The following is a 20,033-nucleotide window of genomic DNA, read 5'->3' as shown; positions in this document are numbered from 1 at the left end:
CAGCTGTGGCTAAACCGCCATATGTGCTCCCTGCCTTTCTTATGTCCACCTCCTTCTATAGCTGCCCTCCAAAGGTTGTGATAGTTAGCTGTCGTTGGCCATTCCTTTTACCGTTCTCTTTTCAAGTACTTTTTCCTTTTTAATTTCATTCTCTTTGTGCATGTATCTGCCTTGTCGAATGAGAGATGCTACTTACTGGCATATACCTAGAATGAATCAAGACTAACTTATTTTTTCTTCATCAGCAAACGCTGTTTTTCCCTCTGGTCCATCAGTTTTCTTCCCCTTGTTTCACTTTTGTCCTTCAATACACTCTGTATTATGTGACAGAGTAAAGAGCATATACAGTTCAAAAGGCCTTCAACACCCACACATAGCATTAAACCTGAACAATGCTTTTATCTTTTTTTAGTTACACTTGACAACAGAATCCTTTCCTTCCATGTGATACTCATTCATATAATTGCTGGGGGGGGGGGGGGGGAAGTGCACACTGTGTTACCAGGCAGCAATTACATTGTGAAAAATCATGCACGTCTCTGATTTCAGTCTTTTAGCAGAATATTTTGGTGGCATATAGTATCATCTTTATGTAGAGCTGCAAAATGAGATGTTTGCAATTCATTGCACCTCACTTAGGTATCCAAAAGTTAATTGCCTAACTGTAACCTTTAGCTGTCTTTATAGCCAAGGTATGAAATGGATGCCTCCAGAGGACATTTCTCATCCTAAAATGGATGCCTAAGATAGGAAAAATGAATGACCCTTTGAAAGTACCAGTTTCTCTCCATTGCCTATAAATGGATCCCTAAGGTAATTTATCTAGATTTAGTTGTCTAAAAGTTAACTTTTAAATGTCTAAAGCTAGATGAGAAAGAGCCTACCTGTACACAAAAAGTATGCTAAAAATGTTCAAGCAAGTACTATCTTCAAGTGAAGACTTAAAATATCAAGTTTTCATATGTAATTTCAAGTGGAATTGTCCTGGGCAGCTGTTGGTCCTGGCAAGAAACCAGCAGAGCCACTCTGAATGGCATGAAAAGGTGAAGAAGGGACAATAGCATTTTGGGAATCAGAGAAAGGGAAAAGGAGGAACAGTATGGGGAAATAATTTCTTCAATGAATACGGAGGACATTCCCTGTCCAAATGCACCAAAAAAAAGCTTAGAAAGTGTTAGCATCAGAGCAAAGCCTCACTCTTCAAGGCTTCCACCTTAACAGAATTGAGCACCTTACTCTATGCTTAAAATATCCTTATTTTTAGAAAATTTCTGTTATATCAGTTTATAGGCAGAATAGTAAGGCACAGTGAGTAAGTGAGTTTCCCAAAAATCAGAGAGGAGACATTTAGCACAAGGATTGGAACTCATGATGCTGAATCCCAGGACTCATCCTAAAAATAACCCCTTACAGCAAAGAGAATCTTTCCCAGGAAAAGGAAAGGTAGCAGAAGAATTAGAATTTATCAAAACATGGTTGGAATAAACTAACTTTCTCTCCAGTATTACTGTTTGTCTGTTCCTGTATTTCACATCATTACCCCTACCCTTTGCACAAAAACGGTATCTTTTTTGAAATTGTTTCAGCCTGAAACAGTTCAGGCCATGTATATCATAATGCTGTAGAAACCACAGCTGCTAAGAAGTGTTGCATCAGGCCTAACACCACAACATGTTTTAAAGGATATAACTTCTAGCCTTGAATTTCAAAAAAAAAAAAAAAGTATTATCAGTATGTCATCCTCTTGCGATTCCCCAAAATATTAAAGCCATGGCACTTTTAGAAGAAAGAGAAAGCTCCCTGAGTTTATTAATAAGACAGAGGACAGCCTTCAAAGGTATTAGATGCCTACCTAATACTTAGCTCTCTTTGATTTTAGTGGGAGTAAGGCACAGGAGTTAGTAGCCAACACCTCTGAGCATTTGGGTCCTACTCCTGATATTTGATCTAATAAAACTTTTTGGTTCTTTTCCCTCTAACTTCAAACTGCATTATTGAAATACTAGCTTCAGAAAAATGGTTATATATTCACTCTCTTAGGTAATTTTCAAGTATAGACAACTCAGGTAACATAATCATTTCTTTCTCGTTTCTCTCATTCTGGCAAAAAGATTCAGTTAGAGAGGTGAAAGCTTCCCAGTGAGCAATTCTGAAAACAGAAATTCTTGGCTTGTGATCACAGCAATTTTGATTCAGTTGAACTTACAGTAATTTCAATATTCAATATATTCTATCTAATCATTTCTAAATGTAATGTGCTGAGAGATTATTGTATATGTAATTTGATTTTGATCATACCAGGCTGTCATTGTTTAACAAGAGTTGGCATATGCACTCTTTCTTGAAGACAAGGTAAAGTTTTAACATTCCTGAAGTGATAGCTAGATAGCTTTTCTGACTTTAGCACTGAGTGTTTCTGAGATGTGGTTGAACTAATGACAGTTGAAACGATGCTATGTACAGATAAACTCAAATACATATAACTCATAAATTACTGAGCAGTGATCCCATGGCATAGTCAGTGTCTATTGCCTTTCATCGTAACAGCTAATCAGTCTCCTCCATTATGTTTAATTGTTGACAGCAAGTATTTAATTGTGCTGTTTTCTTTTCTCTGTTTTAATTATTTTCCTGTGGATAGCCTGGCTATATTTCATATTGTGAAAAGTATGCATCTGTACCAACTCCTGACATTCATGTTAATTATCCTAGGGATCAGTGTATATGATATCAATTCATTAAAGGTTATCTGGGGAGAGTGGGGAAGGCTGAATCTGTCTTTTCATTTTTATAATCTGTTTTTACAGTTCTTTCCAGTACACAACAATAACTATAATAACACATCGTTTTCACACAATAACCCATCATTTTCGCTGTCCACAGTTTTGAGTTCTTTGAGATCTAGCTTTAAATATCTCTAAACATAACATGTAGAATTATCTTTACCTGTTAAATGTTGGTGATAAATAATGGGAGAAAGTGAAGACAGCAGAGGCGGCTCAATATCATGTGACTATGGCAAACTCACATGAGCTAGTATTAATAAACTCATTAATTGTTCAGGCTGAATAGAATTTACTTTGCAATGCACAGCTCAGTAAAGTCCTACTTCCAGCAATTAGTGGTGACATAATTAAGTGTAATGCTAGAATGCTAGAAGCTTGATGTTTCAGTTCAACTTTCTTTTAAGGTCAGGAAAGGCTGTGTGACTTCTTACTTATATATAGTGACAAAACTGTTAAATCTTCACTCCTTAATGACTTCAGTCCTCTTAACACATGAACTAGAATTTGAGCTAAGGAGGGACTTTGGAGCCTCAGTGTGGTAAAAATCTCAGGAGAAGAATTCTTAACAAATATGTTGCTGTAAGTGGATCTGGTGCCACAGCTATATTGTGCAGCTTAGATACATTACATACATTTCCAGGTGGGACCATTAGCATTGCCTATAGGTTAAGACAGCAAAGAAACACTCACAGCTCTACCCATGCCTCTCTTGCCTGCCTCACTTGTATACTCTGAGTTTTGCTTGAGCAAAGAGTCCATATTGTGTGAGATACAGACTCATGGGAAAAGAAAAAAATACCAAACTAATTCCCAGCTATGACTTTAATCAGGTTTGGTGGCTGGATGAAAAGGTACTAACAAATGTTCATGCAAAAACTGGGAATCTGAGGCTGTGAAATCTCATGCTTGTTCAGTTACTAAATTCATGTCTTCAGAAGTGGGGCTGGAAGAAGCATTTTTCTGTTCATCAGAATTTTCTGTTCAAAACCGTCATTAAATAAAAATATAAGTGTGCATATATGTCTCTACATATGCACACATGTGCTCAGGCATGCACATACAGATAGTATATATTCTATAGGTATACATATGTGTGTGTGTATGTATGTATATATATATATATATATATATAGGAATATAGAGTTGAAAACAAAGGATGAACTCAAATCTCTACATATTAAAAAAAGAAGCCTGTCAAGTTGCTGCTGCTTTCTACTTTGTTTCTGGAGAAGTGAAATTTAATCCTTCACCCCTGCTCTGTTCTAAAGAGCATTTAGATTATCAGTCTGCAACCATCCTTCCTACACCTTCGCTGTTAACCTGCTGGCCCTTGCTTTTAGCTTAATAGATGGATGGTCTCCAAAGGCTGTTAGGTTATTTATAATAGGCTCACTTTTGTTGTGTGTTTGTTGAGGGTGGGGTGTCTCTCAATAACATGCTTTATACATAAGTTAGACTCGAGCTGCAATGCTATCTGTACTATTGTAAATGATTTTTAAACCCAAGTGGAACCTATAGACAGATTTGACATTAATGGTATTATCTCCCCCTCTTTTTTATTTATGCATCATAATAGTACCTGGTCGATAGCCAGTGTAACAGAATATGAAAATGTAAAGGATTGTGTTGCTACTAATAATTGCTGAATATAGTGTAACAGTGTTTTTCCTTACATAATATTGACCTCATGCAACATTAGAGCTTCACTGTATATTGGGCACTTATCCACTAAATAAAGAGCCAGATCCTGAGTGTAACTGAAAAACTGATATACACATTAGCTACTAGAATAGACATCTTTAAAAGTCTAATTTTATTATCCATTAATTCCATGTGCCATTGTCAAAAATTAAGGCCAAGATACATTATTAAGATCCTGTTTAAACTATTTTTCCCTTTGACATCATTTTGGTATCACTTATAAGACTTGTGGGCTACATGTAGATCAGTAAATCAAACTCAAACACAATTATTCTCTGCATCTGATGCCTCCTGGCATGAAGTGATCCACAACCATTACACCTTCCCAAACTCAAAACGGGTCAGCTGCATCCTGGCTGCCTAGTGCGAATAGTCCCTGGCCCATACTAACTCCTGAACTGAGCTAAAGAATTGTTTGATACAGTGATACTTGGTCAAAACTGTCAGAGATCATTCAAAAAATGTTACAGAATATATATGTCTGAATTCCAGAGAACAGGAACATTCCCTGGCATCATATAATTTATTAGTCTATACAAAACCATCATGTATTGAAAAGTGTTCCTTATTCAGAAACATCATTTGTTTGAGGCACCTGCCTTTTGGCTCATTCCTTCCCCAAAAATGAGTGTTTGTATTGTTCAAAATAATTACACAATTTCATCTCTTGGCCTTCAGTTATCCTTTCTTAATGCAAAAACATCTCCTCATAATTTTTCATGCACACAGGTGCTAACTGGAGAAACCCTTCCTCAGAATAGTGACAGTCTTATATCTGAAGAGTGACAGATAGTAATAAGAGAAGATCATCTTTAACTTCAAGAAATTTACATGTCAGCGCTGGAAACCTAGCCAGGACAGGATGATCCCATTGAGATTTCAATCCTCTAAAAGCATATTTGGCAGTCTTACCTCATTCTTCTGTTCCATGTCTTGTTCCAAGCTTCATGAAACATTTGATTCAAATTTAGTTTTGATAACAAACGACTCTGCAAAGAGAGTGCTTACTTTATTTCAATTATTTCTACTGTGATAAGGGAAAAAGTGTCACATCTGGGAAAATCTAGATTTATTTGAAGAAATTTGTCTTTGAGAGATGTGCCAAAATGTTGTTACTGTCAGCCTGTAGGATTCCTGCTGTTCAGATAACCATTTACTTGGCTGTGAGGGAGACACGAGGAAACGTACAGTCATAGGAAAGGTCTTTCCACTTATCATTTTCTATGGTGGCAGTATTTCTCCACATATCCAATTTGAGTATTATTCCATCTACAATACCTTTAGTTGTTTTATAATTTTATATATGTATATATGTATATTTTCTTTAATTCCATGATGTTTTGATATACACAGGTAAATCTAGAGACTTTGCTATTTATGGCCGCTGCAGAGAAATGGAACTGGACAGATCAGGCAGAAAAGAAAACCCACATGCTTTGCTGTTACCATAAGAAATGAATTTATCCTCAATGCTTTGAAAAGACATTTTTGATAAATGTAGAAGGATGATTCCTAGATTAAGAAAATTAAGGTTATTAATATTTTTCTTATACTTCTTATCATGCAATATAAATTCTAAAATATTCTCCTGATATATTCATAAACCTAGTCAGAAGGCGTTTCTTCAGCATATCTCAAGTGCTTTTATGAACACTGATGATGGAAATTTCATGGAACTTGAGGACTGTAGCTTAGTTTCAATGAAATATTTATATTAACATGTAGTTTCTTAAAACTTCTACTCATCTTTACAGCATATTTCTTTCTTTCAGGCAGTGGAGAAAACTATTCATATCTTGACATGACATTTTTTCTCATAGTGAGCAAGGTCCTGTGAGCTTAAAGAAAGTCAGCACATTTCACTCTGCTTCAGTTTCCATCAGCTGTACATGAAGGAGGTATTTGTACACAAACAAAAACCTAAAAATGAAATAAGAACATACACAGCAAAACTGCATGGACAGATTAGGCATAGAAATGAGTGCACATTTTTTGTGTTTCCAACTGCATGTCTTCTGGAGAAATCAAATTCTAATTAAAAAAAAATCAAGTCAGATCAACCATTTTAGCTTATCTCACAGTAGAAAAATAAAGACTATGTTTGAAACGAGAAGCAAGTAAATATGCAGACTTTAAATTCCAATTCTCTGCTGTGGCTACATTTTTAAACCAGTGAGATAACCTTATGTCAAATAATAATAGTGGTAATCTGGATAATGACTTCTCATGATTCACTGAGCAATCTGATTGTCTACGGGAATCATGAAAAACATCCTGCCTTCTTCGTATTTACATCATGGATATGTGTCCGACTGGCCACTACTGGAGTCAAGAGAGTGGACTCCATTAATCCTAAGGGTCTGATCTGCTGAGGACAATTCCTCATTTCTGAGTTCTCTGTGCAGCGAAAACCACTTGTGCTTTATAACTTACAGGGGAAAGAAAAAGGGATAGAAAAGGAATTTGACTTAGGATATCCCCTTTAACATATTTCATCAAAAGAATGGATAAAATATTTATTCAGCTACTGTCCTTTGCATTCCCATCAAAGTGAATAGAGAGACATTTAATAACACATGGAGACATTAAAGAAGCTTTTTATCAGGGTGGATGGGAACCTGCTCAGAACAAACATTCTGGCCTAAGGGAAAGTTTTTGATCTGTGAAGCCGAAGCTTTTGGTGCTTAGAACACTCTCATATTGGATCACGTGGTCAATTTGCATGAAATAAATGATTTGCTTAAAACTTGTAAAACTGTAAAATAGAACTTGACAAGTCATTAGCAATAAATGGTATAGCACTGGGATTATACTGACTAACGCTAGTGCAATCATTAGAAAATTGCTATTACAGCAAAGAAGAGGAAGATAATGGGGCGATCCTATGCTTTGACCTAGAGGTGTTAGATCTTTGCCCCACATGATAAACACCACACTGCAGTCCAAATTATCAACCATCCTCCTTCATTACTGATCTACTCAATATTCTGAGCCACTGCCCTTTGTCATCCTTTACACAAAGCAATTAGTCCAAATTGTAAAATTTGTCACTTTTTCCATGTAGGGATAGGTGATCTAGTTCAGGTAAAAAATAAACAAGAAGGAAAAAAGAAACTGAAAAACTGTTGTCCTGAATTTTAATCAAAACTAGCAGAAAAAATAAGTTTATTTACCCATTCTTCACTGATTTTCATATCATTTTGTTTTCACTCTGAACTAGGAATGCAATTATTGAAGTCTGTATGCTCAGAGAGGTTATGGTTATAACTTTCCTATTCTGGTTGCAAAGAAAGGGTATTTGGCATCTCATCAACTTGGTTTGCAATTTAAGGATGATTTTTTAAGATACAAAGCATTTGGAAAATCATGGCTAGACAGCTGGGATTCCTAAAGTTTGCCTACCATTCATTTCAATCACATACAGCTAAAATCATTCTGTGATGAATCTGATAAATATCCAGTTGTGACTATTGCCAAGACAGGAAATACATGTAAAACCCGAGCTTTTTACCATTTGTTGCATAGTGCCTTCAATGCCTTAATTTTGTCAATGTGTCAACATTTTGTCAGTGACTCAGGCATATGAGTCAAGTTTGGGCAGCTCCATGCGTGATTTTTATGCAAATTACCCAATGAACTAAACTATATACTTGCAAATTGTTTGCCTGTGATGATATATACGCTGCTGAGATGCAATAACTTTAAGATCATGGTGCTCAAAACCCACTGTTCTCTTCAAGACAGTGTTTTTCGTATGCATTCTACATGAGCACACATACCCTTGTAAAATGGCAGAGGTAAGTATGATACTACAGTTTCCAAGGCTCATAAACTGTTCATTTTTCTTCCATCACCAAGCATGAGGCACGGCTTTGAGTTTCTGGGGTGGAGCTAGAGCTGAGACCTAACGGCATGATTGCATGTGGAAGCTGGTGCAGTGAATGTATGCTGATACAAATGACTGCATCAGTGTTACATATAACTAATTAATTTTATTTCACAGGACACAGAACAAATCATGCTGTCCAAGTTGTCTTGAACAATACATGATAGCTAATAAAAATAAATGCCAAAGAAAGAAATTAAAAGGAAATAAAGAGTCTACAAACAAGCATTATAAATCAAAAAAGATATATAAGTAATATAAGAGAATGAAAGATCTGATTGTTAATGTTTGTGGAAATGAAGTGAAAACTATTTTTAATAAATAATTTTTTATAAAGCATGGTGTCTGCACGTAGACTTATACAGTACTGAAAGTACCAGTTCAATACTATGAGAGAGTACAGTTCAATACTAGAAAAGAGCAGAGGTATTTCAGTCAGCAGTTGGGATCAGAAGCTAGTCAGTGTTTACAGTGCATGACCTGCTTGGTATCGGCTAATTAAGAATAATCCTTGAGGATAAAAAACATAATATTTTCTACCAGTGTTTCAGGAAGTTCATAATAAGCGGACTTGAGGGAACAGCTGAAGATCATTGACCTGACAGACAAAAATATGCTTTTGCTGTAGAAGAGGCATCACAAATATGTAACCTTATTATTACAGTGTTTTTCTTCTGAGGTTTTTATTCTAACAAAGAAAAATAGAACTGTGAGCATTTCAGCACATGCTTGAGTTACTTGGTTTTCATTGATTTAAAGTGTGCCTCTTAAAAATAAATTACTGTGTTTATTGAGAAATGCAATTTCTTCCTATGATGTCTGGAAGATAATAACTTTTATGCACAATGTCATATTTTAAATGTGAACAATTCTGACAGGAACTCAACCTGCTAGTGAACCTGATCAGCCTGTTAGTGAATTCATTTTCCATGCTTCTTAACCTGTATACTCACATGCAGGACAAAAGGAAATGGTATCACCTCGTCTTCTTCTAGAACATAGTCCAAAGAAGAAGCCAGCAACTACTGAAGGCAAGTTTGAGTCTTTTCCTCATTTATTGGCTTCTACTCATGAACTTGACTCTCTGTTCTGTTTGGTTTTGCTTATAAACATGATCTATATTACAAAACTGATCAAATTATTGGGCCTGGGACATGAATGGTACAAACATATTCATATGATGAGAGCTAAGTGTTCCTTCTAGTGGCCCCACAGATGGCTCGAGGGATTTCCTGCATGAAATAGATTGCAGAATTGAGGCCCAATCTGTAAAGTAAAGTGCTTTGGAAGGTACCCAGACATAAATTGCCATCCAAATGTAAAGGATAATCAACATTATCCTCTTAATTTACTTTGGATTACTCTTTCATTTATTGTTATTCAGCAATGTTTCTGTGTATTTTCTACAATAATGAAGATAATATTTCTGGCCCCACATTTACTAACTCTATTCCTATTGTTAAAACTACTGAAAATAAAATACGTAGCCAGATCTTACCATAAGAAGATTAAAACATAAACCCCTGCAATTGAATTATATTGTTTACTGTCTAATCATCTCAGTAAAATGGTTGAAATATGCATTTTGAGCATCTAAATATGCAACTAAAATGGACTATGCCCAATCACTTCAAAAATACTACTGTATTATACATTTCTGGTCTCTACTCTATACAATTTAATAATATAAAACTTATGAGTCTTGTTATATAATTATATGCCAGATTTCATATAATACTTTGAAGTCATTCAATCCCACCATGGCACTTGCTAGTCTCTCTTGTAAGGGTCTTAGTTCTGTGTTATACAGAACGCAGTTGCAATCTAAAAAAAACAGGTGGGATGGCAACATCACCACTGAACAAAAGCCACAAGATTTGCCTGCATTTGGAAATGGAAAGTTAGAGATTTTGGCAGCACCTATGGCTAAGGCAAAGAGTTAAATTAGATAGGTATTTCTGTAACACTGTGATTATTGTGAATCAAAATGTCTGGACAAAAATAGTTAAATGACTTACTATTTCTTTGTCTCAAATATTGTTTGCAAGAGTAAACATCTATAGTTATTGTGACACAATAGAATATATAAATAGATTTGCAGTCCTGCCTACTTGAGGCAAAGGTTTGAACCCTGCTTATTAGCAAAAAAAAGTTCCTGCAATGTTAAGCACTATTATCCACCAATTAACCATAATGGAAGAAAAGGCATAATAGAAAAAGGCTGCTACATTTGTTGAGTGATAAACCTAATCTTTAAATATAACTGTTACACAACATGAACTAGCATCAAATTAACATTAAGTTCTTGATTTTCAAAATCATAAGGAGCATGCAATTACTGCAATTGCACATGGAAATGACTATTTATGACCAGTTACACATTTGTGTGTTTCATTAGCTCATTTATGCATGCAATTGCAGTAATTGTGAATGTAAATTAGACACCCATTTGGCAAATCAAATTGGGGAGCAGATTATCTGCTTAAAATCATACAACTAAATTCCCTCTAAGGCTCAAGGCCAGTCACCAGAACAGAATACCATTCATTCAAGAGTTTTGGAGGAAATGAAGAAGGAAGAATCACTAGAAAAATGCTGCTGTGAGAAGCTGTATGTCACACTAGGCTAGTGCCAGCCAGTGTGGTTTCTATATTTGAGAAAAGATGCCGTGTTGCCTTTAGGAACTTTAAACCCTGAAGCTTTATTTCAGCCTTGGGAAAAATAATTAAGTAATTTATAAGAATATTTGGCAAAATAGCAGAAGGTAGAAAGAGAATTAAGAAGAGAAATCTAAATCTCTGGCATAGGTGAAGAGACATCTATCTGTAACTTCTTAATGCTTTCCTTTCTGAGTGGGATATCACTATATATGACTGAACAGAAGAAGAGAGAGGTTGAAACAAAGCATAGTTCTTATCTTAAATATAGATAAAGACAGTATAATAAATTCTCATAGTAGTGAACAAGTACAAGCATTTGTTAATTGCTAAATATATTTTATATAATATGGAATAATTGGCCTAGCCTTTGACAAAAGCAACCAACTCTGAAAAAAGAAAAATGTTGGAAGCAACAGAACAGCTGTGTCAGAATAAATTTATGAAAAGAATTTATTTAAAACTTAGGCTTTCTGACTTAGTGACATTCAGAGACTAGATAGAAAACCATGCAGGCAAGCAGGCTGAAAAGATTGACTCTTTTTCTAGATAGAGATGTTTTGACTCTTTTTCTAGATAGAGATGTTTTGACTCTTTTTCTAGATAGAGATGTTTTGACTCTTTTTCTAGATAGAGATGTTTTGACTCTTTTTCTAGATAGAGATGTTTTGACTCTTTTTCTAGATAGAGATGTTTTGACTCTTTTTCTAGATAGAGATGTTTTGACTCTTTTTCTAGATAGAGATGTTTTGACTCTTTTTCTAGATAGAGATGTTTTGACTCTTTTTCTAGATAGAGATGTTTTGACTTTTGCCCTGTTTTGCCACTGACTTCTCAGATAATCTTGAACCAGTCTATTTCTGTTGATGTGGACTATTTAGTGGCTGCACCTACCAAATGCTGCAGTGCTGTCTTGAGATCTTACACCCAAAGTGCAATGATGAGTTTGAAGTTTCAGATCATAAATAGAAAAGAAAAACAAAAACAGGCAAACAAAAAATCCAGTAACAATAAAAAAGTGAAAGAAAGAATTTGTGAACAGAAGGACATTGATACATATTTCAACATGTGTTCCAAGCTTCAAAACCTTGTTTGGCAAACCATGAAGTAAAATAACTCATTTTAAATCCTTTACCTTATCTGTTTCTGGAGCTTTCACAAGGATTTGGAAGCAGGCTCTTCACTCTGCTGATACTGTGACACTGCCACCTAGAGAGGACGCCGGTTTTGGCTGTGATTTGAACAGATCTGTTTTCCATGGCTCTCTGAACTTCGATTTTAATATGCATCTCCCTCAACTGTTTTCTATTCCACTTCTTTTATCTTTCTGTTTCCTAGATTTTATTATCTACTGACATCTTCGGGCTACTCTGCAGTGTACAGTTGGTGCTCTGTGAACCTGCTTGCTAAGGTCTTGTCTTTTTTGCTCAGCTCACAGGGTTTTCTCCTTCCTCCCTTTCCCTGTTCAGCTGGGAAGGACTCTCCTGTCTGACAGTGCTCCCATGTTGTGCTCTCTAACATGACAGGGTAGTCTCTAAGGAAGGACCTGCAGTCAGATAAGAAATATGGAAACTAAGCTAAAAGACTATTGTAAATAGTAAAGCTTTCTATTAATTGTTACAAAACGGCATGTCTGTGCTTTTGCACAAGATCAGAGCATCTTTGTGAGAGACCTGTTTCAAAATCCTTCTGCTAGTGGAAGACATCTTAATGTACATTACCTATGATCTCAAGCAGACAGTAGCCTCTGTAGCACATAAATACTTTGAACAGCACTGTATCTGAGTATGGTTTTTCAAAGTTATATTGTCCCAGAAATCCATATCTGTATCTTTGGGTGGCAGAGCATTTATCACAGAATAGTGATCCACATAACTACTCTGATTTGTTAATGGATTGTGAAGGTCTATGAAAAAATCTCCCTTGTACAACTGAAGTATACTGGCTGTTACTTGCAATCTTGCTTGCATTTGTGATACCAAATGAGGTAAAAAAGAAAAAATTTAAATCTCATAAATGTCTATGGAGGATCTTCGAAGAAAAAAGCAACAAAATGACTTTTGCTAAATCACTGTTCAAATTCTCTAATTACAGATTTTGCAGAACATGGTAAATTGGATTACTGTGAAATACACTTCTTTAACTTCATCCAAAACTCCTGGAGGCTAAATTGGCATTGCAATAGAAAACTGTGTCTAGCTTCTATGCTATGTAGAATGCAGACTATCTAACTATTTTAAGAAGAAATTCTAGTCTGTACCTCAGTTCATGAACATAACATTAGGGGATATAACCAAGAGTAATTACTAAAGCCAATACAAATTTTGACAAAACTTCCTTGATGTATAGAAGTGTATAAGTACACTTAAACAGAAGTGTAGAAGTGCATCTTGTACAAATCAATCTGCCTCTGCACAATCTGTACAGTTTTCCCTTCTGTACATGGATTATTCCATAAAACATCTTTTTTGTCTTTTGTCTGTAAAATCAATTACCCTTAAAAAAAATCTTTCTAATGAAATACTGCAATTCAATATATAAAAAAATTCAGGATTTTGGATTTTTGTCCAAATTTACAACATTTCTAATAATACTGTCATTATTTATGGGATGAAAATCCATTTTATGATCAGTTTTAATCCAGATGTGAACAAAAACAAAGAGGAAGAATGTTTCTGTTGGAAATATCATAATACAGTGTGCTGTGTTTTAACCTAGCTTGTCAGAAGAAACAGTTCAGGTAGCTCTAATAGGATACTGTATACACAGCATAAAAATAAGGTTTTTGGAGAAATGTGGGTGCTATGTCTCCATGAGTCTGTACTAAAGACAGTAAAACCTTTGAAATCATATGCACAAGATTTCAAAGTGATTTATTCAATGATTTGGATTATATGTTTAAGCAGTAAACTCTAATGATTTATCTATGATGAAGAAAAGCCTAAATCTTCACTGTTTCAGAAAGCCCTTAATGACATGAGGCTTCTCTGTACTACTTTTTTTTCTAGTGATGAGACAGAAAAAATTAAACTGCAATTGGGGGGGGGGGGGGGAAACAAACTTACTAGAATGTTTAAAACTGATTTATAATATAAAGCTATATACATTTTGATTAGACATATTGCTATATTTTCTCATTATTCCAATTTAAAATATTAGATTATACTTTAAAAATAAATATTTACCACGATCTACCCAACAAAACCAAATAACTTCAAAAGTATTTAAGAGTTTTTGTTTGTTTGTTTGTTTGTTGTTTTTTTTTTTTTTGTTCCAGATAAGCAATGGCCTTTTGCATGTGATTTCACTGTAAATGGAAAATACTTGGATTAATTTCTCTGGGCTTTAAAATGCAAAGATTCCATTTTTCTTTGGAAAGATGAGGGTAACCGTCACAGAAGTTCTGTATAGTCCTGTATAGCCTTTCTCCTAAACCCGAGACATTCTTGCTCAAAAGCATGCCCCATTCTTTCCCAAAAGCAAGCTCACAAGCATGCAAAGCATCATCAAAACTGTTCCCAGCACCAGCAACACAATCAGTGCTGCTATTGATTCCTGATGCCTAGTGAATCAGAATTTCAGCCACAAAGATGGAAAACGCTAACCCTGTGCCTTAGCTGTGTTGGTTTGGATCTTGCTGAGAAAGGTCATACCATAAAAAGTCAACGTTCCCCTAGAAATTTAGCTCATCATGACAATCATATTTACATCACATTTGCCATTAACCATTATCCAATGGAGGGGCTATTGCTGGTCATGTCATGGAGGTTGGCATGCCATCTCTTTTTCCCCTTCAGATGCATTTTCTGGCTTTATTATACTGGTATTTGCACTCCTTTGCTACCCATGGTGTTCTTTAGTGAGGGCAACCATGTGGCCCCATGCTATTAGCAAACAGTTTTGGTGCTTAATTCAACAGAGCCATGAAATAGGAGCCTGTAATCACTCTGGGAAGAAATGAGGAATACTTATGTGGGTCACACAAAAGCACTGGGAATTTCAGGCATGATATTGCTGCTTGCATACTTTCCACAGTCCTAGAAAATATCTCCATGAAACAGTCTTCAAAGCTGCCAAATAGTGTTTCATATTGGGATTTGAAAACAGTGAAGTAGCTTCAAAGAGCAAAATCAGTCTGTAGAGATTCCTTATGACCTGTGTGCCCCATTAGTCTTTCTCTTGCTCAGTCTGAGAAAAAAAATTGTATTGTATTAGCCTGCTGAAATGAAAAGGTGCAGTTTAAAACAGAGTTTTGAAATAAACGTACTTAATTTTGGCCTAAGCAATCCCTTGCTTAACGACTGTGTGAACAGAAGCAATTCTGAGAACTTTAGATTAATACTATTTAGGTTTCTTTGACCTTTATTGACTTTTTTAGTAGTCGGTCCAAGACAAGACAGAATTATTTTTCATAGAAAAAATAATTGGACCAACAAGGACTCTCCTACCCAAGAAAGATTTTTCAAAAAGACAGCCAAGTTCAATTTTAAGTTTAAATTTAGATTTAATTTAAAATTTTTGAGTTTCCATGAGATTCCAAACTAGTAGAAATATTTCCTTGCATTTCTTTTAATTCCTCTAAAATGTTTGTAACCCTAACAGGGCCTTATACTGTAAATGTGCTTGAAAATGTCTAGAATCCAATGTGAAACTAACTAGTCTAATGTCATTCTCCACCCTGAGCAAAAGGTAAAGGGGAAAGAAAGATCATAAAAAAAGAGAAAGGTACTTAGTCATTTTAATATTTAGAAGGAAATCCAGATTCCACTGAAATCAATGGCAAATCTTTCATTAAGTTCAGCTGGGACAGAATTTCAGTCCCCTATTAAAACAAAGAAACACCAATAATCTCTTCAAAACAGATAAGGAAATACAGTTTTAAAATATAACTTTGTTTTTGTAATAGCCTTTTTAAGTTATGATTTTGAGAGCTTAAGATGAACAAAAATGCTTGCAGAAAAATAGAATGGAGACCAGAACTGGTAGGCAAGAAAATTTGTTGCAGTATTTCACAAAGCCAGGCAATATCAAAAGTCTCTCACAAGGGCTTTTCTCCTGAGATTTCCTGAAAACAGGGTTTTAGATAAATGCAGATAAGCCTTGTATAAATATCTGAACTTTAGGAGGCTTATCTGAAGCAAAACATCTCCAAACTTCTGACATTCAGCCCCGCTACGCGTATAAGAAAAACTAATATGCATGCCTCTCCACAACACAGCATCAATGGCTATATTTTGCTGCCTTCCTTACCTCCATTTCTCAGATGGGATGAGATGAGCTGACAAGTTCTTTCAGAGCCAGTGTTCATGTAGACACCTGGGGCATCTGGAAGGATATGAAGAAGAAAGTCTTGCAGCATCTTCCTCTTCTGGACACCAGGCAGCATCCCTGTGACACCATGCCTAGTAACTTGAGTGCACTCCTAAATTTAAATTCTCCTCAGCACTGGCACAGCAGCACTCTGTTCTTACCAGACTTGTTTTCAAGTGCTGCATTGTTAGCATGTTTCTATTATCTCCCCTCCCCCTGTTGTCCAAGAATTAGTTGACAGCCCATGAGAATAACACAATGACATTGTGAAAGCTAGTAAAGTAATTCAGCTTAATACATCTCTTTTGGTATCTATTGAATCTCACTTGGATTTTCAGTGTCCTCAGTCCTTCACCTCTCCTTATTCAGAAAAAAATAAATATCTCAAGTGTTTCTTTGCTTTAGGGTTGTTCTCTTTGCTCTAGTCATTTTTCAAGTAAACTATTCTATGCAATTTTTTTCTCTTCTCAGGAAAAAGTTTCACCTGATTTTCCCATTTGGTAGCACATCGCTGTTTTGATTCACACTGCTGTTCATACACACTAGTTTCCTCCTTGTTCTACATAAAGCTCCACTTCTGCACGTTCTACAAAAATCTTTAGTGAATCAGAAATCCATTGCTTGACTTGCTGATTGATTCTGTTATCTTGTATTCTGCCTTCTGGTTATATACACCTTTCATTCTGTGAAGACATTGTAAACTTCTGAAGACAGGATAATTGTTTGGGTATCTCTTATGCCCTGTACATAAGGAGGTGGTTCAAGACAATTGCTCCTGGCAAAACAATAACATCAATTACAATAATAAATAACAGTAACAATAACAACAATAATAGATTTTTGTATAGTCAATGGAACTTGAATTCTATGTTACAGTCAATCCTGAACCATCAAAAACACCTTGTATTTTTTTGTGTAACCCACTGCTCACACCTACAATGATCCTTCCTTGCACAGCTGAACCATAGATGTTTGTAGCCCTGCTGCTGTTCCTAGTTAAAGAAATAAACACTTCAGATTAGCAGATGGGGCTCATAATTTCACAATGCAAAACACCTGGCTAAGCCACTATTTGTTTATTTGCTCTGCCTTTTAATTTAGCGATGTATATATCTGTAGGAAAACTACTGGATTTAATGCTTCAGAAATGACAATTTTTGCTGGTGTTAAATATATACTCTAATATGCCACAGTCTAAATGTGGAAGAAAGTATATGGATGACCCAAACTGAGGGGAAATATATTTATTCAAGAAATGGAATTGCTTCCTTAAATTGCAAATAACTCTTTTCATACTATCCATTTACCAAGTCTATCAGTCTAATTTACATAAATGTTTGTCAGTAGTAGGCGTAAGGGACATCAGTGGGACTAGATGCAGCTGAGATCTATATGGAAGCCAAGAGTCAGTATGCTGCGATGGACAGTGCTAATCTGACACAGGGGCCACAGTCCTTTAACACCTTTCTGTAATCATCCTCTACAAAATTCACAGAGAATATAGATCACTTTAGGCTCCCTGGGGAATTGGAATACTGCAACTTGAGAGCTTCATGAAAGAAAATTATGACAATGGAATTAATTGCTGAAATTATTTAGCAGTGAAACTGATGCAGTCAAGGATGTATTCTCTTTGTACTTTAAGATAATTGCAGTAAAAATTCCTCCTAGCTTCCATATGTCCTCCATGCAGACATCCACTTCTCAAAGCTCCACTTCTCAGCTCATGGCTCTCAAAACACATATGGCTCTGAATCTTGCTCTGATACTGAGAGCAGATTTTTATGTGGCTTAGTTGGGCCCCAGAAGCATATGACCTGTTACACAGTTACAAGCAGAAACGGTCTCTGATTAACGAGAATCTTTTTGATTGTAAGCTCCTCGGGCTTACAGTGATTCCTGAGCATCACCTGGCACCAGAAATATATAGAAGCAAAGGAAATTTATTTAATTGGAAGACTAGAGCAGCTAAGAGCTCCAGAAGAACCAACGTGCTCAGCAAATATGGAAGACAAATAACAGAAGTACAAACAGTGCTTCAGTCTCTAGCTACTAGGAATAGAGGATAGTGACATCTAGAAGGAAACTTTTTTCTGACAGTAATCAGGTTCTGCTGTACTTGATATGTTTAACAGTTTCAATTAAATCAGGCAGGGAAAGCAAATAATTAAACTACATTATAGAAATGAGGAGACTTGTATGTTGCATGTAGAAATGAAATACTAACGAGTCATACTTTTAATCTGAGGGTAGCGCAGGAAAGCAGAGCTATGAAATGGTTTGTGTGTGATCCCAGGCTCAAGAATTTTCCATTTTGAGGGGTTACCCATGGTCCCTAGCCACAGACTTTCTGGAACAACATCTCAAAGACAGAGGGACTCTTGGTAATCCCAAAGCTAGACAATAACAGGAATATTAAAATATACCAAACAGAAGAAGCTCCAAACCAGCTTTTGGAAGATGAGCAGTGCTCTGGCATTCTAGGTGTGACTGAGAAGCCTGAGTATCACAAAGTCTGCTGAAGGCACAGAGAACTTTCCAGCTTGAAGTCCAGATAGATCAGAGTTTCAGCAGAGAGTATTAGGCACAAAACACTGGGAGAGCCACTCTGTAGAGCATAGGCAAGGGTTTTCTGCTTCATTTTGTCAAGACAATAAAATGGAAAGACACCGAACACACCTCTTTAAAACAAGAAATAAATGCAATACAACACGATCATTCTAAACATTAAACAATTTTGTCAGAAAATCAGAAGCAATATGGTTCAGGGAGACCTTGAATATTGGCAAATATTGCCTCCATGATAGGCAACGTTTTATTTATGAAATTGCCGTGGACAGACTGTGAAGAAATCTGCTTTTCTATCAAGCATACACCTATTTTGTTTGGTTTTATTTCGGAAAGCATGCTGTGCTGTATTTCAATTAATTTTTTTCATTCCTTGTTTGTGTATATTTTTTCATGCACAAGTCTATCATGGTAGCTAGGGAACTGAAAAGTAAGTTGTTTCATTTTTCCTTTATCTTCATATTAATTTATGCAAGGGATAATAACATATCTGCTGCTTGGATCTGCTGGCTTCAGGAAATATTCCTATATCTTAAATAATTTTCAAGTAAAGAAAAAACTCTCACTTAAAGGCTTATGCTCTTGTGCTTGTGCTGTTTGGCACAGTAATAAAAACTAGCTTTATATCCACAGTCATACAGTAAATCACCACAAAAAGAAAACTATATTTCCACTAGCTTCATCAAAATCCAAAGCCATGTATGACAACCTGAAGATGACAAACTTGGCTCTTTGTGGATGAGTATTTACGAAAGCATTTAGATTAGCTATTATTGTACTATCATCAAAATGGGGATTCATTTCCCAAAAAGGAAACAATAAGAATTATAGCTTCCTTTGCCCTATACTGAACTCTCAATTTTCTAATTAATAATATTCATAGAATAAGTAATTAAATTGTTATAGCCTTTATAAATAAAGGAAAAACATTATCCTTATTTCTACTGTTGTCCAGTGCATTGACAAAATAGAGACAGATGCTTTTAAAAGAATGAGTCATGTCCTTTTGTAGAAGATGGTTTAACTGCAATCCTCCATGAATAACAGATGTCCTGTAATGACAGTTGCAAAGGTTCAATTCATAAAAAGTGTTATAAAGGGATAATATATATGCAGGCTTTTCAT

General features: G+C 35.6%; 1 protein-coding gene across 1 annotated transcript in view; it reads left to right on the top strand.

Moving 5' to 3' along the window:
* Window positions 1-20,033, top strand: part of TRDN (triadin) — a 232,219-nt gene that overhangs the window by 90,280 nt on the left and 121,906 nt on the right. The window contains exon 13 of the mRNA XM_064508938.1: window positions 9,333-9,404. Within this exon, the coding sequence (XP_064365008.1) occupies window positions 9,333-9,404 (72 nt within the window). The remainder of the gene's footprint in view (window positions 1-9,332; window positions 9,405-20,033) is intronic.

This window comes from Dromaius novaehollandiae, chromosome 3, assembly GCF_036370855.1.
Source record: "Dromaius novaehollandiae isolate bDroNov1 chromosome 3, bDroNov1.hap1, whole genome shotgun sequence".
In the NCBI taxonomy this organism is placed as follows: Eukaryota; Metazoa; Chordata; class Aves; order Casuariiformes; family Dromaiidae; genus Dromaius; species Dromaius novaehollandiae.
Note: the sequence above shows the minus strand (reverse complement) of the source record. Positions and strands in the feature narration are given on the sequence as shown.